The 22,283-nt window shown below is 39.2% G+C and overlaps 2 protein-coding genes across 5 annotated transcripts; one reads left to right on the forward strand and one right to left on the reverse strand.

The window, feature by feature from the left end:
- The first annotated feature begins 5,312 nt into the window (after positions 1–5,312).
- LOC127773314 (RNA-binding protein BRN1-like) lies at positions 5,313–11,065 on the forward strand. The gene is made up of 9 exons (XM_052299368.1): positions 5,313–5,660; positions 7,093–7,175; positions 8,207–8,258; positions 8,370–8,495; positions 8,607–8,689; positions 9,441–9,623; positions 10,039–10,375; positions 10,464–10,607; positions 10,683–11,065. Exons 1-9 carry the CDS (start codon positions 5,399–5,401, stop codon positions 10,811–10,813), a joined length of 1,401 nt encoding a protein of 466 aa, XP_052155328.1. The 5' UTR covers positions 5,313–5,398; the 3' UTR covers positions 10,814–11,065.
- A 400-nt stretch (positions 11,066–11,465) lies between these two features.
- Positions 11,466–17,861, reverse strand: LOC127773312 (uncharacterized). 4 transcript variants are annotated; one of them, XM_052299365.1, is made up of 6 exons: positions 17,412–17,861; positions 15,295–15,404; positions 14,830–15,201; positions 14,493–14,531; positions 13,225–13,921; positions 11,466–12,508 (listed from the first exon to the last, which is right to left on the reverse strand). In XM_052299365.1, exons 1-6 carry the CDS (start codon positions 17,659–17,661, stop codon positions 12,438–12,440), a joined length of 1,539 nt encoding a protein of 512 aa, XP_052155325.1. In that variant the 5' UTR covers positions 17,662–17,861; the 3' UTR covers positions 11,466–12,437. The 4 variants fall into 4 exon arrangements, with proteins under 4 accessions (XP_052155325.1, XP_052155326.1, XP_052155324.1 ...); XM_052299364.1 differs by having other exon boundaries at positions 11,482–12,497; positions 17,412–17,854; XM_052299366.1 differs by lacking the exon at positions 14,493–14,531 and having other exon boundaries at positions 11,477–12,497; positions 17,412–17,856.
- Positions 17,862–22,283: the final 4,422 nt, after the last annotated feature.

Raw genomic sequence — 22,283 nt, forward strand, 5'->3', positions numbered from 1 at the left:
GGGGGGGGGGGGGGGGGGGGGGGGGAGCCATGAGCCATCGTATCGTCGTTGGTGTTTTGCTCCTTTTTGAACAACTGGAATTTGCTGGACCGGTCGTGCTGTTTTTTTTTTTGCCGCCGTCGCCGTTTTTATGTGCTGATATGATGATGAATATTAATATTGTTATTATTATACTCTTTATTATTAGCCCGTGGCTCCGACTCGATTCCTTGATGAAGGGAAATTGTTTGTTTCCTATGGGCTGGCTGCCCCTGCTGTTCTAGCTCTTCTGTTGTGCGGCTTAGGTGGCGGTCTTTTGTGCCCATTCTGCCTGGTTTTGTCGTGGCCTGGAGTACGGTGTATTGGAACGTGGTGGTGGTGCAAGTGCATCGTATGCCATAACTGTATAAACGTGACCGTTTTACTTACGGTGAATTTAAACTGTCCGGGGAAAAAACGACTGAAAGGCTCTAACTAAATTAAAAATATGCTCAATGACATGTAATGTAATTTTGGGTGGTGGAATTGCCTGTTTTTTTGACCTTAGAAGCCTTTAACCATGATAAAGATGGAGACTCACACTGTATAATCATTGGGTCAACCGATCCCTTATATGTGCCCAATTAGAGAGATATTGTGTACTAGTAATCTAGTATATCGGTGAACAACTTTTTTTTATTTGCACTACCCGTAAGTTTTAGTATGGAAATATGGTGTGTAGGTGTACCCGAGCATCGGTAGAAGTAACATTTGTAAGCATCATATTATGCACCATTTCTCAAAGTTTATTCTAAGACTGATGAATTTGTTGTTTGTTTGCACGACATAGGCCTGGTTTAGTTCCCAACTTTTTCTTCAAATTTTCAACTTTTTTATCACATCAAAACTTTTTTGCACACACAAACTTTCAACTTTTCCGTCACATTATTTCAATTTCAACCAAACTTTCAATTTTGGCGTGAACTAAACACACCCATAGAAGGAAATTACTAATTTACTCGAAGAAGGTAACCATGCATGAAAATTCAATGATGTCTTTATCAAAGATTTTATCTAAAGACAAAAAAAGGTAAGATTTTATCTAAAGAGGAGACAACCACTGGGGAGGGCTTTGGGTTGGCAGTGACATGTATCATTTCGGACAAAGCTGCGCCCTGTTTAGACATCACTGTTTTCTCCTTTTTCTCAACACATGCAAAAGCAACGGAATAATCATTTAGGTCGCCAGGCACACCTGGTGTATTTCTTCCGCCCCTTTTTTTAGTTTTCTGTTCTGCAGCATTTGTTTTTAAGACGATTTCTTTTTCGTTAACAGTTGACAAATTCCAATTGTTAATGCAATCATTAAATCGTACGTATAACTGTATAAATATTCTGGTATTGGACATGCCAGCTAATCGGGTGTTTTTAATGAACACGCATATGCATCTACACCACAGGAATAAGAGCCATGAATACATGTACTCATTAAACCATGACATTTTTTTATGGTATTTCTTAGAGAATATTGTGTTTGTATCCTATTATGAAGCCTAATTACCAACTTGCCACCCCCTCTCTCTCCTAGCTTTAATCTTTTGACTTTACTTTTAAAAAATAAACATGATGTCTGATCCTCTTCTAACCACACGTTAGGAGTGTTATTAGATAATGCATTTAGAGAATAAACAAGACCAAAATGACCACAACATTGTCCTTTCCTGCCTCGGCCTTAAATTTAGGTCAAAGTTATTAAACCTTCAAACCTGTATCAATTTTGTCTCATATTTTTAGTCAAGATTTCCATCTCATATTTTATAGGAATAAAGTGAAAAAAACTAGATCGAGTAAGTGAAAATTTTAGAAATTTAAGGTCAAATGAGAAAGGACATAAATGATATTTTTTCTGAGTTAACACCGTTAGTTTGCCTTCACGAAACACGTTTAGACTTGATCTTTGTTTTTAAAAAAAATGGTCAAATGAGCAAACTTGAAAAAATGTTGCCAAATTTGATACTTAGACTTTAAAATAGGGGTAAAAACACAATTTCCCCCGTTTGAACTATTTTAAAAAACATTTATAATGTGTTCCGCTAAGTGAGAAGTTGTCCAAATTAACTCGTGGGTTTTCGGTAAGTCAGAGACGTAAAAATTATTTACAAGCAAACCCATATAGTTATGGCAAGTTAAATGACTGCTATATCTAAACACACATAAAAGTCTACGCTTGTCTCTTTTTTTCCCACTAAAAACCTTATAATTTCATGTGAATTGAATTTGTTCTTTGTTTGAGACCTTGAGTTGTTGCTATCTTGAGTCCCATGGCAGCACATCATACAATCAGGGTCATCGGTCTATTCATGGTCCAGTGCAAAGAGCTAGAACATCAAATATATTATTGCTCTCTCCATCTCAAATCTTTAGACTTTGGCATGATCTTCTTTAACCAATTATATTCATAAAAATAAGTTGTTATAAACAAAAAAAAAGGGTTACATATTAATAGTTCGTCTATGATAAATCTAATAACATCATTCATATGTGATCAATTTTGTTTATTCTTTCGTTATTAATAGTTAAATTAAAAATATCTGACTTAGCATTATTCTATAATTATTTATATTTTAGAAAAGGGGAGCAGAACATAGGAAAAGAAAAGGAAACATAACGTACTCCTTGGCACGACTAGCAATTTCTCCCCGTTGATGCCCCCACATCACTCGTTCATCTGTGTAGTCTCTTTTTATCAGAAAGAAAGAGAGAGTGACATGCCAGCTCCCTGGTAGGAGGACGGACGGATGAGAGGGATAGTTCCAATTGGCAAAAGCTCCAGGCTTTGTAGCCTGTCTGTCCTTGTCGATGATAGCATGATTTCGTTTACTTGGGCTTCCAATTCCATTCCATGATTAACCATAAAAGTGCTATAGTAATCTATATGTGCTAACGACGGCTTAATTAGGCTCAAAAGATCCGTCTCGCGGTTTTCATGCGAGTTATGTAATTAGTTTTTTTATTCGTATCCGAAAACTCCTTCCCACATCCGGTCAAACGTCCGATGTGACACCTAAAAATTTTTATTTCGCCAACTAAACAGGCACTTACTTGCTTACTTTCACTGTTACCGTGAAGCAAACATAGGATTCACTTTCAAACCTTCTTGGGTTGACTCGTCTAAATTGAAGCTGATATGTTAGAAAAAAGGTTTAATTTTATTTGTTTATTTACTAAGTTCTTTTTTTTAACTCCAAACTTCAACTTTCTCGTTTTTATTGAACATATGCTTTCCAAACGATTAAATAGTGTGTTTTTTTTAAAAAAAAATATAGAAACTTTTTCTTCTGAAATGCTACCATATAAGTAAAAGTAGTAAAATAGAAACAATCTGGTGTGTTCGGATCGTAAATAATCTAAGTTGTTTAAGTTGTTAAAGAAGGTAGCATTTGGGAATACACCATTGAAGAGGATGGCAAATAATAAAAAATCCAGGCATATTGGGATTTGGGACACATGAATTTCATTTGGCAGAGTTCAATTTTTTGCATGACTAGAAAAAAAATACCCGTGCATTGTAATAGGTGAATGTTATTTTAATCGTATTATTGTTTAGATTTTTTTCTAAAAAGTATATGAGATTTTTTATTTTGATAGTGTTGATATCTAATTCAAAACTCTTATGGCCTGGCAAGAATTCTGAAGTAATTAGGAGTTTGATTCCCGTCCCAAGTTAGCATGCGGATTTTTTTAAAAAAGATTTTCTTATACGACTCCTTATATATTTCTAAAAACGAACGAATTTAAAAATTAACTCAAATACGGACGACGTACCAAGTATTGGTATAAACATCTTGATTTTTTATAATAGTAGAGAAGAGGTAAATGACTCGATCATGATTCCAAATATCATAATTGATCAGTCCGATTGGTTAAATAGAGACTAGGAACATTTATTCACATGGCCTTAAAGGACAATAATGGAGCAAATGTTACATGGTATTTTTTTTTTACATAAAACAATATAACGACAAACTTACATAAGATAATTAGGCAACTTATGTTATATTATCTCCATCCCAACATATTAGACACAATTACTTCTTTTCTTATGTCTCATAATATAAGACGTGCATATAAGTATATATTAATTATCACCTCTTGGTTCTTTAATTTGGTTTATTTTAAATCCTCAATCACATTGCTGATATGAATGGATGTGATACAATCGAGGAGGTGATAATTTTTTCTTGGTTTTTATGTTAGGAGTGATTGAGCCTTATATTTTAGGATGGAGGGAATACAGCAAGCTAAGCAAGCGAACAATATGGCATGGATCCTACAGTTTGCCAACATCGGACCAATACAATTAATTCAATATAAGTTTAAACAGTGAAGATACAATCATAACTAATAATTAATTTGATATATTATGGATTGTGATGTGATTGTAGCTTTTAACTAGACTTCGGAATAATTGGTTGTAACTTATTTGAAGCAAATCCAAAATTTTTGCATTTCATTGTTAAAAAGTTAATCACATTTTTTACAGTGTGATGTACACTCCAAATCAAAGTATTCTAAATTACATTATCGTCTTTAATGCTAAAGATAGCTGTAATATATGACAAAAGTAGTATTTCTTGTGTCAGTAATTCCTATAACACTAAAAACATACATGTCCAAGGCAACCTAGTACTCACTCATCAGAATCATTTTCAGAAAAAAGAACAATGAACTCGAAGAAAATAGAGAAAGAAACAAGAAGAAAACCACTAGTGGCAGTAAGCAAACAACAAGAAGAGAGAGAGAAAACATAGACGGATTGATGCAAGAAAACCGTTGGGGCTAAAGCAGCCAAGAAAGAGGGAGAGAGAGGATGGAAGAAATCACAAGAAGCACACACCAGAAGCCAAGTTGGCAACTCCCTCTCCTACTCATACTCCCCACTGCCATCACAATCATCGTCATTACATATCCCATATATCCATCCATTCCTTCTCTTTCCACTATTTTGTTACACACTCCGTTTCAAAATATAACAACTTTTAATCTTCAAAATTTATTCTAAATTATAACAATATTTTCTTCTCAACCAATCATAATACTACACTAATCAATTTTCTCACCTATCATCTCTTCTCAACCAATCACAATCTTCTATCAGTAAATTCTTCATTTTCTAAATAATTATATCCAACTCTAAGACTCCTTATATATCTCAAACCGAAACTAGAACTATATCTTATTTATTTATTTATTTATTTGACAGCTATTATTATTATTATTATTATTATTATTATTATTAATCAATCGCCTTCTTCCCCTCTTCCCTCTCTCCCCCTCCTCTCCGTCTCCACGCGGCGTCGCCACCCCACCCCACCCCACCCCAACCCAAGCCCAAATTCCCACGCCTCCTCCTCCTCCGCCGCCGCAAACCCTAACCCCAATGGCGGAGGACGGCGGCGGCGACAGGGACCAGCAGAACCAGCAGCAGCAGCAGGAGGAGGCGGCGGCGCCGGCAGCCGCGGCGGCGGGGGTGGGGGGAGGGGAGGAGCAGGGGAACGGGAGGGGGGAGGAGAGCGTGAAGCTGTTCGTGGGGCAGGTGCCGAAGCAGATGACGGAGGACGAGCTCGCCGCCATGTTCGCCGCCGTCGCCGTCGTCGACGAGGTCACCCTCATCCGCGACAAGGCCACCAAGGCGTCCCGAGGTCCGAGATCCGTACGCGGGAATTTTTTTTTTCCCCTTCCCCACCCTCCACTCCCAGCGCAATGCGGCTCTCCTCTTCCGGTCTGGTGCTCGGGATCTGGGTCTCCGGCGCGGCGAGGGGTCGGAATCGGGGTCCTCGCCGTCGCCGTCGCCGTCTCGCGGGCGGGCTCCCACCGAGTTTGACTTGGGGGGGAAGGAATTCGAGCTCCTCGCTTTTCCTCCCGTGGGGCCACAAGGTTTCCCGGGTGTTGGTTGCTTCTCGTGGCGATTTATGCGGAATGTGGTGGGGAATTTCGGCTGTTCATGGCCAATTTCGGTGTCTGGGTAGCAGCTGAATTGGCGGCTGCATGTGTGGTTTTTTTTTTTTTTGTGCTGTTTGCTCTAGTCTGATTCATCGCGCGGTTAATTGGGTTCTGCATCTTGTGGTAATTGGTTAGGAGCTTTGGGTTTTGGCTTGAAATTTCTTGTTTACTGGCGATTGAGCTCGAGTTCGTGTTGAATTAGTGGGATTTGGTCCAATGCTGGTGTAATACGTTGGATTTGTGTGCTCTTGTGGAACAAGGCATAGATTTTGAGTTATTTGGGGTTTGGGATGGTAGTTTCTGGTCCTTTGGTTTGTTACAATGCTTTGAACTGTGGTGTTTCCCCATGCATGTGTTGATTTTGAGATGCAGAAGTAAGCATTTGGTGTTCAATTTCTGGAATTTAGATGCTCTTAGGTGTAAACTTGATCTGGTTGACTTCAATTGAAAATGGAGTACAGGGCTCAGTGCAGATTCGTTTTAGCCATTAACTGAATAAAGATGTGCTTTTTTCCTTTTACGTGCATGATTTGGTTAGCATTCAGGACCAGTCGAACTGTACATGTGTTCGCTGTTTTCTTCTGTTTTCTTGGATTTAAGAGCTTAATTTGTTCTACAAAATGATTTGCCGTTACATAGTAATTTGCTCCGATAATTTTGTCCTTTCTTTTGCTGTAAATGTCAATCACTTGCCTGGTTAGGACAGCACAATGGTCAAATATGGGACAATAACTGTTTCCAGCCTGTTGTGAGTCATTGTTCACTAGTCACTAGACCTTGTTTTATTGTGATGCTGATTCTTTTCAGTGTCACATGGAATTGGATCTTCTTCCATTTTGTTGGTTTAAGCCGATTTTCGTTATTGTCAGGAGTGATTTCATTTGTTACAATTCCATCTTCTTTCTTTGCCCTCTTTCTTCCCAAAGAACTCAACATGCATTATGCATATCGTAACTAAACAGCATTTCCCTCTGTACAAATTCCTGATGGCATTTCCTGCCAAATTAGAAACTGTATCTTTTTCCAGGAAGAAAGTATCTACTACCTTTTCTTTCCAGATGACATTCTTAATTCTTGATCAACTTGTCCATCATTTTGACCTTGATTTAAGATGCACTGGACCTTTTGCAGGCTGCTGCTTTTTGATCTGCCCATCAAGGGAGGAGGCTGACAAGGCGGTGAATGCATATCACAACAAGCGCACCCTTCCAGGGGTATGTGAAAGGATTTCTTTTTTGTGTCTGTAGTTGTTCAATGTGGAACCTTCTAAATGTTTAATATGGTTTCTCGTGGATAATCTGGGAGCGCATCATATTTTTGGAAGTATAGATGTTCAGTGTGATTAAGTGAAACTTTAGGCCTGCTTTAGAACAAGGATTTTTGTAGGAAAAGTAAAGGATTGCAAGCCAAATGAGAAAAAAAAAGTACGCTTGGTGTTTGGATCATAGGATTGCACCAAAATAATCTCATAGTTCGCACGACTGTAAATTTCTATAAATTTAGGAGGGAACCAAACATGGCACATTCTCATGTAAATTTCCTTTCAAGAGCTGACACAGTCTCTCTTTCTCCTCTCTTTAGCCAAGAAACATCTAATAACAAAATTCATGCATTTTTGCCATGAAATCCAAACACATATTTTCTGCTATCCATGTAGTTTTGTTTACTTCTACTCTGGTTCTGGTCACTGACGGGAGAAGATAAAGATCGTATCTCACCCCTGGCACTCTCATATGAATGAATATTATTTGTTGTTTGTGACTACCAAGCATGTGTTTTCTAGAGCTGGTTAATGATGTTTGAGCATGTACTTATTTTAGTGTCTATTTATTTCTGATTGGTATTTGTGGATTCATCACAAGCCAAAACATGGTTAGAACTCTAATATGCCATGAGCGCTAGGAGTTTCTGAATTTGATGTTATGATACACATACATCTCTGGATTAATTAAAACCACACACGCCCTACCTTACCCGAGAGTGAGCGCTCATTCTTCTGATGATGGATAAAATTCGTATTGTTTCAATTCTGTTATCTGGTAGCGGCAGTTCAACGATCATAAATTTTAGTGATCTCTGAGTATTGTTACATTTTTTTTTATTTTTCATGGCAGTTATTTAAGTTCCGTAGCCTACCAAACTTGCTTGGGAGTAAAGCCTGTTGTTGTGATTTCAGTTCTGTAAAACCGACATTACTTCTCTTGCGACCTCCTTGACAGCAATTCCTTTTTTTCTCTGAAACCAGGCTTCAAGTCCATTGCAAGTGAAATATGCTGATGGAGAGTTGGAAAGACTGGGTATGAGGCTCTCTAAAATTATTTCTTCCATAATTCATTTGTATATCCTCAGAATAATTGTTAAATTTTGCTAATGTATCTATGTTTTCATGTTGACGCTGTTGCTTCCAGAGCACAAACTTTTCATTGGAATGCTTCCAAAAAATGTAACAGATGCTGAAATGACTGATTTATTTTCGCAATATGGGAACATCAAGGATTTGCAAATTTTGAGAGGTTCACAACAGACAAGCAAAGGTGAAAATCTCTTTACCTTTTCCCCCTCTTGATTCAGATGGAAAACACTTGTCATATAGAACCCTAAACTTTCTCAGAACCTTTAGCTTACTCCAACTATGGATCTTGCAGCCGGCTGTGCCTTTTTGAAGTATGAAACAAAAGAGCAAGCGCTGGCAGCTATCGAAGCTCTAAATGGGAAACACAAAATAGAGGTTTGTGGAAATTGAAGGATGATACAATATTTTTTTTGCTGATTTGTGTTTATAGATCTCTCCTGCAAACGATAGCAACTTAGGCATCTATTGTACTAGCTCAGTCTCAAAGCCAAGAATAGTACTGTATCCTGATTCAAATACTGTTCCAACATAGCTGAACAAAATAATTTCATTCACTGTCTCATTCTGTGATTGTAACAAGTAATAGCTACATGACTGTAGCATGAAACAGTCCATCCAGATCAAATTAACAATAGATGAGTGCAGATATAAGTTAAGCTCAAATGTGATGGATTTGTTTGTTGCACACTCACACTTGAATATGTATAAGCAACAACAGTGGTAGACAGTATACAATTTTAGCCTCGCAAAACTGGACGCAGTAATATGTTGTAAATAGGTCAATCAATGTGCATATTGTCACCGTCACAGCTTTTAAAGCAATTCTGGTCCAATGACTGTTCCTAAAAGGCAATCTGTAATATCCAAAATTTGTTTTTTAGTGTTCCAATAATATCTTAGAATATTTACAGAATCAAAAGCTCCAAACTACTTAACAAAACCCTTGAGAATTTTCAAATTTAAATTCAATGGAAATTAGTAGTAGCATATGTATACAGAAAGATAGTATGTTTAATATATAAATGTAGCCAGCTCCTTAAGTTGTATTAATATATTAGCTGTTTCCTTTATGTTTGAATTTTCACAGTTGATTACATAGATCTTGATGTGCCCTGATCTTTTGTAGGGTTCAAGTGTACCTTTGGTTGTTAAATGGGCTGACACTGAGAAGGAAAGACAAGCTCGAAAAGCACAAAAGGCTCAATTTCACCCATCTAATATGTCAAATCCAAATGCAATGCAACAGTCTTCATTATTTGGAGCTATGCAGATGGGATATGTACCACAGTATAATGGTTATGGCTACCAGGTAAATTATGACTTAAAAAGTCTTGAGATTTTAGAACATCACACAACCACATAATTATTCCTAGAATACAAGTAATCCTATTCCTAACTTGCTTTTCAGTCTTCTAAAAAACCAAAAATCATTGCCAAGCGCATGCTCTCTGAAAACCTATAGCTGTTCATCTGTCGTTCCTCATGTTGTCCTCTGGCTGTATCTTTGCTTATTATTGAACAGTTATTATTGCAAATAGCTAAACAGTTAACTTCACTATTATGCTTAACATTAAAGTGCATTCTTTTAAACTGCTACAGTTTGCACCTTCCTTAGAACTAGGTTGAAACACAGTGTGTAGACAACTTAGCTTTGTATACTCTGCACCTGAGTATGATCTGGCTTGAATTGTGGGATGTAACTATATTTCTGTTGATCTGTGCAGCCACAAGGAACCTATGGACTAATGCAGTACCCTTTATCTCCTATGCAAAATCAAGCTGCCTTCCCGAATATGGTTCAGTCTGTTAATCAAGGAAGCTCTATTCGTGGAGTCAATTCTGAACTTTCACCTAATTCTGCTCCTAGATCGTTTAACTCAATGCAGTTAGGCAGTCCTTATTCGCCTGTGCCTAGTATGCAGTATCCGGGATCATATCCTGGTAATGCTATCAATAGTCGTCCTTTTGTGAATTCTCACAATTCAATGAAAGTTCCAAATGCGAATGCTAGTTCTCCCACTTCTTCAAGTACTAGCAGCAACCCCGGTCCTCAGATAGAGGGTTTGTCTCTATTACACTCCTGAAAATTAGTTTATTACCTGTTAGATCTCAAATTCATTTTATAGATGATTTTTTTTCATGTGTACAGGTCCTCCTGGAGCCAATTTATTTATCTACCACATCCCTCAAGAATTTGGCGACCAAGATCTTGCCGGTGCCTTTCAGGGTTTTGGTAGAGTACTGAGTGCTAAAGTTTTTGTAGACAAAGCAACTGGTCTTAGTAAATGCTTCGGTAATTAACTTGTCCTAACTGCTAACCATTGATTGTATTATCATGCTTTGTTAACTGGTTCCTGATTGGGTGCAGGTTTTATAAGCTATGATTCTCCTGCTTCTGCACAGACAGCCATTAGTATGATGAACGGATACCAATTAGGTGGTAAAAAACTGAAAGTACAACTCAAGAGAGACAACAGCAAGCACAGTAAAACTTATTGACAGCGACCTTTTGTATGCCCACACGATCAGGAAAATTGGTACATATGTGTCACACAAATTGATCGTTACAGTTGTTACCTCTGGCTTCCACCATGTGTTGTAAGGTGGCGGCTTGTGTATCTTTGTTCAATTCACATTCTTGAAAATTTGTTACATTGTGTAATTTGTTGCAGCATAGTTGTAGAATCTGTACCATCAGATCCATTGTACATCATCAGATATTAATTCATTCAATTGTTTCTTTCTTTTTCACCACTCACGAATCATTCGGAGAGCATATCATCTCATGTTGTAAACCTGGCACACTCCAGCATTCTTATGCCTTCTTTTTTTCTTTTTTTTTTCTTTTTTTTTTTTTGCCTGTTGCTTAGTACGTAAATGGCAATGACTGGTTGGATGAGCATACAAGAAATTTGGGTTGCTATGATATGGCACACATTCAATCTAGTTCATTGCTATGATCTATGAAAGAGATCTACTCCCTTTATCCCATAATATAAGGGATTTTGAGTTTTTGCTTTTGCTGTTTGATCACTCGTCTTATTTAAAAAAATTTAGAATTATGACTTACTTTATTATCTAAAATATTTTAAGCACAACTTTTCCTTTTTAATATTTGCACAAATTTTTTGAATAAGACGAGTGGTCAAACAATGCAACCAAAAACTCAAAATCCTTTATATTAGATTGGTTTTTTATGGGACGGAGAGAGTAAATGACAATGACTGGTTGGATGAGCATACAAGAAATTTGGAATTACTATGATATGGCACACATTCAATCTAGTTGATTGCTATGATCTATCAAAGAGATCTATTAATGATTTACTATGAAAGACATCATAAAAATCACAAAAGGAAACGGTGCCTTTATGTTTGATTGTTGAACTAATCTGGTAGTTACCTTGCACCAGGATTTGTTGCTGCTTGGGAACAGGACGATCTAATTCAGTAAATACGTTTTCTCTAGGCCAGGTAAACATACCTAGCATGTTAATTCGGATACAGAGCGTTTCGCACAGGGTACAAAATTTACTCAGAAGACTGCTGCCAGAAACTCGCAGGAGAAGACGGTAAACTGCCAGAATTGAGAATTATCAAACGTGTATGGATCACCGAAGAGTTTCGAGATTTGGTATTTTTTCCACTCCACAAAATGGGTTTCGTTTATTCGCCATCTTAGCCCATGTCACTGTCACGTAGTGACAACATATTTAGAGTGGTAAAACATCAAAAAATTCCAGAATTTGATCCATCGAGAACTGAAAGAAACTGCCATATGCTCCCATGTAAAACGGTATAAGCATCTAATATTGGATTCCACCATCATTTTTCAGCACTATTACACTGCAAACGCAGGACAGAGCTTCACCTGTGCAACAACAGAAGGGGCCTGCCACCTCCTTGGCTTTGACCACTACACACAGGTATGCTTGTTTTTGCATTTGCCCCGCCCATATTTACATGTTTCTAACACAATATACACCACCCACCTGACCTGGATGCGCAATTTCGCGCATGAGCAACTTCAGTTATCTTCTGAAGACGGCCGGTGATCGGTGAGGCTGCTTATTTTTGGAGTATATATTCTGTTTAGATAGTCTGCCCTCCTTATGGTAGACCCATTAGCATGCACAACAGGAATGCAAGAGCCCATTGACACGAATGCTGCCGCGTGGCATATGCTGCAATAGAACTACTTCAGATAAGTTGAAAGAGAGAGGGTTATTCAAGTATGAAGACAGTAACAGACATGAACAATTCACTAAGTTGTAACTAAGTTTGACATAAACGCATGACGTTATTTTAGTGACATTCAATATATGCGACATCTAGAGGTGGTTGAACAGGTATAAAGTTTCAGAAAGCAATAAACCAGAATTTGATTGATGAGAAGTTGCATATAAGAGAAACGCCCAGGGGTCTTCTAGCGGTGGGCTAGACGACCTGGGTTCGAAGCCACACCCCTTCTAATTATTTGATATTAGGTCATTCCCTAATATTCGCGTCTTTTTAGAAGTTGCATATAATAGACCTACAAATTTAAAAACTATCTACCTATAACAAGTCCCAAGCCTTATATAATACTACCACCCCCTTTTGAGTTTGAAAAGTAATTATTTGATATTAGGTCGTTCCCTAATATTCACGTCTTTTGAGTTTGAAAAGTAATTATTTGATATTAGGTCATTCCCTAATATTCGCGTCTTTTTAGAAGTTGCATATAATAGACCTACAAATTTAAAAACTATCGACCTATAACAAGTCCCAAGCCTTATATTATTACTACCACCCCTTTTTGAGTTTGAAAAGCATAAAATTGCAAAATCCTTGATATCAATTTATCAAGTACAATATTGCTAAAAAATAATGAATCTGGCAGTATGGAACCGTGGAAAGAACAGTACTCACATGAGTGAGGAGCAGGGGCCACAGCTGGCGTTTGGGCAGTACTATGTGCATGAGCAAGTACTGGAGATGGATCAGAGGGGCTATGGTGCCTATTTGGGTTATTCGGAGAGTGATGAACAGAAGTTGATGGACTGATAGGTGATGGTGACACAGCACGAGGCATGTTGGCAGGTGAATCAAAGTGATTATTGTGTTTACTAGGTACTGGCTCAGCTGCTGGTGCTACAGGAGTTCTATTCTTTGGCTTATTGGTGTATGGATGTGAAAAACTAGACGGTGGAGATCTATATTTGGGTTGTTCAACAGGAGAATGTACAGGTGCAGGAGACGGACACAAATGCCTTTTTTCTTCATGACTATGGTGGTGGTGATGGTGGTGGTGGTGGTGATGGTGATGTTGATGATGATTGTGATGGCCTTGTTGAGGCAAGGGTGCTGGACTAGGTGCATCAGAGTCACTTCCACTGTGCAGAGAATGTCTAAGATAAGATGAGAGGCTTATCTGCTTTACTTTGCCAAACACCGTGTGGTTCAGGCCCAAGTTTCCTGAAGATGAATTAGCAATTGTTTTAGCCAACTGCTTCATCCTTGGAAGGGAGGGCTGGTGATTACCAACTTCAAGAACAATGGAGGCCTGAACAATTGTTGGTGGTCTCACCGTTGAACCTTCTGAATTTGTTAGTTTGATGTAGAGGTTCTGCAAAGTACAAGAGTTGAAATTAAATTCAATAGACAAAAAAAGAGATCCAATGGCGTGCACCAGTTTCTGTGACCCAGTAGACTAGTAATTATTGACTCCCACCATAGATATTCTAACATACAACAAAATAAGCATCAAGGGTCTTAAGACTCCTAGGGCAAGTGTGGAATAAATAATAACACGAAGAAAATCACGCATAACTTGTGACATTTTAATTACTTTTGTGATAGACCACTTGTATCACAGGGAATATGTATTATGTAGTAGAGCTATCTGTTTGTTTTCCATTCTCAAATGTTTTAGCTTCAATAAAGTATGCAAAGACAACAATATATGTTGTAAGCTACCCTTTTTTTTTTCTTGAAACTGGTATTTTAATGTACTCAATCTTTTAGCTCCTCATCACCATGGAACAAAAAAATGGACTTTTTAGAGAGCTGAATAGGCAAAACAGTATTCATCATGGAATCAATCAATAACATGCTGAAGCTCATGGAGGGGTATCGGTGTTTGGCAGAGTAGGGGAACTGGCTTATGAAAGAGATGATATTTATATGGAAAAAAAAACCTGTGGCATTTTGGTATGCACGCTGTCTGCAACATCCACCTATGTCACAAAAAAAATTGTAATATTATTATGATATGGGAATATGTCATTTTCACAGACCTAAATAGGTTCAATATACCAGTGATAAAAAGACAAAAAAAAAACAGTTTGCTTATATCTTAGCACTATATATTCCTGACCAGGGAAGTAACAAGAAACAGGCATCCAAATATTTCTAGTACACAACAATTTTGTTGCAAGTTGGCAACAAGTGTATAAAACTAAATTATAACATATTAACATCATAGAATGATTGTTATAGTGTTAAGAAATTGAAATTAAACTGATTCTTACCAACCTCATAGGGATCGAGCTGTAGTCCTGCCTTCATTTGGTCTTTCAACTCATTCATTCTACCTTGCACTTTATAGATTGGGAAGTTCAGAGTGAAGTTGAAGGATGCGTAAGGCTTCTGCAGAAGAAAAGCAGCTTGTGGAGGGATAATGGTTATTCCACCAGGGAACTTAAGAACCTCGAATAACGATGTGTCCCCAAACAGAGACTCTGTCAAGTGGAGTGTTGACTGCTCTACAGTCAGGGACATAAAAGAAGCCCTAAGAATGCTCAAGTACATGGAAGATATACTTGAGTATTTTGGATAAGGCACAATGCTGAAAATGACATTTGTCCAGTTTGGTGCACCTATTGGTTGTAGGAAATTTACAGCCACCTGCATGGTCATTTACAAATCAGTCTGATACAACATAGGACAAACTGTACATGACAAGAAACATGTGAATAAGGTGCAGAATCTCTGTCTTACAGTAGAGTTAGGAATGCCAATTTCCCCGTAGATGTCAAATTCAAGCTTAGAAGTACTTCCACTCAACTCAGAAACTGTCTTCTGTAGCATAAAGCTCGCCACTATGTCAGCTGTTAAAAGAACCAGTAAGAGTACTGCAGTGAAAATTTCCATCTAAAATTTCCAACTGAAAACACATAGATAATGCTATTTAGATCAGAGTGAGTTCTCATAGCATATGAAATATTGATCTGATTTTAATGGCTGTATTCTGTTATCTTGCTGCAAATTTAGAGGGCTCATGCTAAAAGCAGAAAAAAGGAGTAGTTGGAAAAGTATATTTCACAAGTAAACTACTGAAATAAATATTTGAAGAACTAATTCATAAGCTAACTGTAAAAGTGGAAGACCTAAGTACTACCTCATTGAAAGGACATGGGTGTTCAAAATTGTTGATCATACTTATAATTCAAAATGTGGTCTCCTGATCAAGTCAAATGCATGAACACCATCCTATATGCAACAGAGACTATGCAAATTGTTTGCATATCAACTATTCAGCAGGGACATTTACGTCCAGATGATATTTTACATTCAACATTATCATTCCTGAATATTTCATCTCACTTCCTGCTTTATTCCCACATGCCCTGCCAGATCCAACTCACCTTTTTTTTGCATGGTGCAGTTTATCTTGCACTCGCAAAGCTGTATGCATGAGTTGCATAATTATCATCATTTAAAGTATGTTTTCTCTTTTGAAAGCTTTTCTTGTCGACATCTTCTAACATGACTATTTTATAATTTGATCGGGTACCTCTTTCTACTGCAGCAAATTTTTGTTGTGATTTTCTAACTTCAGCACTCAATAAATTGATCGCTTCTCTATTGCGGCAAGTTTTGTTGGCTCCTTCGAATAAACCAAAACCTCATCTATCCTAAAGATTATTGTTGGGGTCTTCTAGCATCACGTTTTAATAAAGCAATATTGTGTCTACACGGCAGTTTCTCTCAAGACCATTTAACATCACCATTTGATAACTCATTATTCATTACCTTTTTATGCGGCAACTTTTGTCAGGGTCTTCTAGGTTATCAATCCACCTTATTTCTTGCGTGATATTTTTTGTCATGTTATTTAATGTCACCTATTGCAAAAATGCATTTTCTTTTATGGAAAAATTCACTATGTTGAGAGCATCTGGCATCAATACATCATCATTTGAGTATCTGACAAGATGACACCTTTTTTTTTTTTCAGTTTTTCTTTTTTGCATTTTATCATTGTCATATTCCAATGGAAATGGAATAAAACAAAGCTTGATACTCCATAGTTGAACATGAATAGTTGAACGTACAATTTATTAACAAATTGAGCACTTCAGGAAACAGAAAAGTCTATAAATCAACACCAACAGCACACACAAATTAAAGTCCATGACTAGAGAACCACCAAGGCTAGCAATGGAATATGCTGCACAAATAGGCAATCTATCATCCATGTAAGATCACCCACCCAGCACCACACGCACGAGAGCATACTAGCTGAACTAGGTATGGCAACTCAACAAGCCATTCAGGAATATAACATTTTCCACAATTGGCACAAAGAAAGGTTGGCCCAGCATTTCCTATCCTGTTCTGTAGCAAGAATCTACAAGTCCACTTACCAAAAAAAAAAAAAAGTGGGGTTGGAAAAATCTACGAGGCAACTTCCTCAGAAAGGCTAACATGACACATTGATAAACAGCACAAACATGTGACTATGACACTATGCGGCCCAAACCGTCCATATGTCTCCAAAGTTGCCAGGCAAACAGCATATGGTTGAAAAAGAAAAGAAGGTTATCAAGCGTAAGGAAATGCCCAACTTGCTCTATGATTGACACTATACATCGAATTCGATTCCGGTTTCCACTATAAGGCGCAACATTTGCTACAGATCGTACGCGCCACGCAAATTCGTGCAAACGAAATAGGCTCAAATGTAAACGAACTACTCCCAAAATCACTATCTAATACTCATAGCGTCCGTACGACGAAACCGAACTGTTTATTTATGTATTATAATTTATTTGCAGAAAAGAAAACCAAAGCAAGAGGCCGTCGAGACCGAGATCTCGGCGAGGCTAGCTCACCCGCGAACGCGTCGCCGGGAGGCCCCGGCGGCGGCGGCGCCCCCGCGCGGGCGCGGTGGGCGGCGAAGGGCTTGAGCAGGAACAGCGCGGAGAGCGCCATGGCCGCGCCCAGCAGCAGCGCGGCCACGCATTGCGGCCGCACGGCCCCCCCGCGGCACCCTCCACCTCCTCCTCCGTCTCCGCCTCCTCCTCCTCCGCCGCCTGCTGCCTCCGGCTGCTCCCGCCGCTGGCCCGCCACCGCCTTCCCCATTCTTCCCCCCCCCGCCGCCCTCACGCATCGGCCACCCCCATTGGCTAGGGTTTTGGGGGTGGCTCGGAGCTCGCGCTGCTTCGGTCGGCGGCGGCGGCTGCTTGCTTGGTTGCTTCGCTTCTTCGCTGCGGGAGAGAGGAGAGTAGAGAGAGAGAGGAAATAAATGGAGGTGGAGTTAAACCGCGCCGCGCAGCAGCAGCAGCGGCGCACGGGGTGGTGGTGACTGGCTGACAGCTGTGGTGTAATGGTGGGGCCGTGCGCGTGCCGGAGGAAAACGGAACGGGGTTCTCATCCAAAGGCTGAGGTGTGTGTTTATAATGCATGGGTTAAAAGTTTTGCCGTGTCATGCAAACACATTTTTTGAATTATTAAATATAGTTTAATGAAAAAATAAATTAAAGATTTTGCATGTAAACTGCGAGACGAATTTATTAAGCCTAATTAATCTGTTATTAGCAAATGTTTACTGTAGCACCATATTGTCAAATCATGAAGCAATTAGACTTAAAAAATTTGTCTCGCAATTTACACATAATCTGTGTAATTAGTTTTTTCCAGTCTATCTTTAATATTTTATGTATGTGTCCAAACATTCGATGTAACACGGTGAAAAGTCTTTGCGTGGGATCTAAAAAGGACCTGAGTTCTTTTCTTGCTTTCCTTTTTCAGGCACACATTTCCTTGCTAAATAGTGTGTAATTGTAAAGAAAATAGTAATTACATGAAAGTTGCTTTAAAATTATATTGATTTATTTTTTAAAAGAATAGTTAATACTTAAATTAATCACATGATAATAGATCGTTCCATTTTTTTTGTTTGAAGAGAGTTCCCAACTTCCATTACCAAACTTACCCCAAGTTAACAAAGAAATGCGGGGGTTTTCTTTGTCACTAGCCTCAAGAACGGTCATTTTTTATACATAGTCTCCCCAACTCTTGTTTTAATCTATTTCTTCTTTTTTGATTACACATCTAGCACACAACACTACACACGCAACATAGGGCTGTCAAAAAAGCTCGAGGCTCGCGAGCTGCTCGAGCTCGACTTGTCCTAGGCTCGATTCGAGCTCGGCTCGAGCTTCAAACGAGCCGAGCCCGAGCCTGTTCCAAAGCTCGCGAACTTTGTCAAGCCGAGCTCGAGCTTCTAACGAGCCTAATAATATATGACTTTTTTGTTGTTATTTAATAAATTAGGAGATCAAATATGTCAGTTGTATGCCTTGTATTGTCATCATATATTTATTTTATTCTTTTTCCTCTTCTATTAATATGAAGAACCGGAAATTAATTATTTTTTAAAAGATTATTCTTGAAATATACATTGTTCTAATTAAAAATCAAGCTCGGTAGTCGAGCTCGAACCGAGCCTGTTTGAAAGCTTGAATATTTTATAGGCTCGGCTCGAGCTTGTATCGAGCTCGAGCCTATGCAGGCGAGCTCGCTCGAGCTCGGCTCATTGACAGCCCTAACGCAACACCACACACACATTCTACGAATGTGCCGCCCTCTAACACGTGGTCTAAGAGACGGAAAGCAGCGGCAAATCCCTCATCTCACTAAATTACTATTTGAAATTCCATCTTCATGTGAGTAATATTCGTGGGTATCTGGATTTGAACCATTTGCATGACTCCACCATATCACCGGTGCTTCCCCCTTGTTTTTTTTGTCTATTTCAAAACCGATTATTTTCACTCATAAATTATCAATATCGGACACTTTACCCCTAAGCAGTTTTAGATTGGTTTGGTGCGGTTAGACGCCATGTCAGATGCCACCGGTCCAAGGAGTCCAAGTTAGCATAGGGATAGAGAGGGTCCCACATATTAGTCCAACAACGCTCTTCTTCCTCTCCATCTCTTTCCCCTCTCTTCCTTAATTAGGTCGACGAGTCAGAGACACAGAGCTACTGGTGGTCTTCCTCCCTCCACCATCAGCATATGCTCTCCCTCCCTTCGCCCCCAACAAACTCCTCCCCTCTGTTGTCTTTTCGGAGCTCGGCAAGGAGAGTTGTAGCACCGCTAGCGGAGCTCGGGGCTAACAACGGAGACAATATGGTTAAGAGTGAAAGTGCATCTAGACCTTTAAGTGGGACTTAAAGGATTGAATGATAACATAGTTTAAGGGACTAATTTGTCCAACAAGCGACAAGTGTATGAGTAGGTATTTAATCTCTATAATTAGTCTCTATGATGTATCTTAAATTTTCTTACTGGACTCGAATGACCAAAATGGTGCATATGATTTCCTTCTACTTAGATATATGCTAATGCACTATAAAAAGGAAATTTATTCTATGTTATATATGAGGTTTCACCATTTACTGATCCACTAGCCTTCTACATCTAAAGGGTCGCTACTCGCTAGATGTGAAACTCTAGGTTGTTCCATCAACGTTACTTTTGTCTTTATGAATGCATCTGGTGATGCCAACAAGAATTTGCAATTGGATTCAAATGTTATAAATTACAAGTATTTGAGTTATCTTCAACTAAACGAAGATTATTAAGCTTAATTAGAGCACAAGTATGGTTGTGTTCTTCCTCCCATTTTCCCAACCCACCTCTCTCGTTTTTCGCGTGCACACTTTTCAAACTGCTAAATGATACTCCCTCCGTACTCATAAAGGAAGTTATTTAGGACAATATATTTAAGTCAAACCTTAGGAATATAAATCACAAATAACTCTCAAGTTGTTGAGTTTAAAAATATAAAAATTATATGAATAGATTTGTCTTAAAAAATACTTTCATAAAAGTATACATATATCACTTTTCAATAAATAATTTTATAGAAACAAGAAGTTAAAGTTGTGTTTTGGAGAGCGTGTCGCTGTCCTAAACGACTTCCTTTGTGAGTATGGAGGGAGTATGGTTTATGCAAAACTTTCTATATGAAAGTTGTCTTAAAAAATCATATTAATCCATTTTTTAAAAAATATTTAATACTTAATTAATCATGCAATAATACGAGCTTCGCTTTGCATGCCGGGGAACGCAACATATATCATTACATGAACTCTTGTATTATTTTTGTGCATCTAAGATCCCAACATGCTAGTTTTACATGTGTATGCAATACTTCAAGTCAAAAAAAAATGGTGAGCCTCTTGACAATTAATTTTTTTAAAAAATATTTGTTGATACATCTAGTGGTGATTTTGACTTGAGTTGGTCTCTATGTTAACAATGTCATCCACGTGTGTGTACGAGCTAAATATTCTAATTTTCTTGAACCTTTGACTTGAATTGCTTCATAAATTGTTTGTGATAGGTTGGAGTTTTTAAAAGGAAGCCGATTTAGTTAGGATGTGTGTGCGTGTTTTTTTTAAATAATATCTGGTTGTTAATCTTTGTGATCATGTCGCTCCACTAGTGATTGCTTTTGATGGCTAATCACAACTAGTGAGACTTTCTTAGGCCATCAATATCTATCCTAAAGTTCAAGTCTTAGGCAAGTAATTAGGATGATAAAACGTTTTCGCCATGGAAGTCCACTTGTTGTTCCTCGTCTTTATGTCGAGTTTAATTGATATTACTAAATCGCAATATCAAAAATCTCCCCCTCTCCATCTTAACAAAACCGTTCAAGTCAGATCCCATGGTAGTATAGATGTTGGATTCACTAGTGTGGCATCCTAATCAGCATAAATAAAAAAATGTGGGGCCCACACACCTCCTTCTTCCTCTACGTTTCCTTTTACCAAACCTCACCTTGCAACACAACGGGGTGGCAAGGGACTGCTGGAGTAGATACCAACGCGGGAGGGGGGCGCTGAGGCCACGGACATTGGTGTTTCGGAGAAGGGCAACGGCCACGGCGTGGGCGTCGGAACTCCACGACATGACGACGGTTATGTGGGCGGCTCTAGAGTTTCATGGTGGCAGTGGCCATCACCCCCAACTGCCATGTCGAGTCGAGCGTGACGATCGGAGCCCTAGCGATAGCTTCACCGACCACGACGCGCATGCTGACATGGACGGGGCCCACCCTCGCCGCCTTGTAGTCGATGTGCTTCACCGTGAGCTACGCCCGTGGCTGTCGGTTCTACCATGGCTACTCGACTCCATCGACGACGTGTCCACGCCACGGTGGTTAGAGGAGGACAATCATCGCCGTCGCACCACCACTGCCATCGCTCTCACCTCTTTGACCCACAACAGTTCCATCACTCCCGTCCCCAATCCACCAAGCCGCCATTGCCACCAAGTTCCCTATAGCACAACGACCTTATTCTATCTCTCGTCAACGCTTGCTCGCCATCGCATCATGTACCCTCAATTTCGCTTCGCCAAATGCCCACGCCACGGCCGTCGCCCCTCTCCATGTCAGTCTTCGGCTCGCTGTCCTCCGCGACAGTAGCTGTGTGCACCATGCCCACAATGCTCGATTCCAGGGAGACCCTATCGGCTTTACGCGAGAAGGTAGTGTACGTGCTTGGTGTCTTCGTATCGTCGGACGCCACATGCCGGTTCCTGGCTCAAGACGCCGATGCGCTGTGCCTTGTGCACGGAGAAGGTCAGGGTAGCAGGGCCTATGAGAAAATAGAGACATGGTAGAGATGGCATCACCGAAGTGGCAATCTAGGCATAGCTTGCTAGTGTGGAGGACACGAGGGGAAG

The sequence above is a fragment of the Oryza glaberrima genome, chromosome 5 (genome assembly GCF_000147395.1).
Source record: "Oryza glaberrima chromosome 5, OglaRS2, whole genome shotgun sequence".
Taxonomy (NCBI): Eukaryota; Viridiplantae; Streptophyta; class Magnoliopsida; order Poales; family Poaceae; genus Oryza; species Oryza glaberrima.

Bases quoted from the DNA above. Each gene is read 5' to 3' on its own strand.
- LOC127773314 (XM_052299368.1), top strand. From the start codon at position 5,399: ATGGCGGAGGACGGCGGCGGCGACAGGGACCAGCAGAACCAGCAGCAG. The intron at 8,496-8,606 runs GTGAAAATCTCT...TGGATCTTGCAG, and splicing joins TTCACAACAGACAAGCAAAG to CCGGCTGTGCCTTTTTGAAG. The intron at 8,690-9,440 runs GTTTGTGGAAAT...GATCTTTTGTAG, and splicing joins ATGGGAAACACAAAATAGAG to GGTTCAAGTGTACCTTTGGT.
- LOC127773312 (XM_052299364.1), bottom strand. From the start codon at position 17,661: ATGGGGAAGGCGGTGGCGGGCCAGCGGCGGGAGCAGCCGGAGGCAGCA. The intron at 14,532-14,829 runs GTTGGTAAGAAT...TTTGTGACATAG, and splicing joins TACAGCTCGATCCCTATGAG to GTGGATGTTGCAGACAGCGT. The intron at 13,922-14,492 runs GTTTTTTTTTCC...TGTACTTTGCAG, and splicing joins TGCATACCAAAATGCCACAG to AACCTCTACATCAAACTAAC.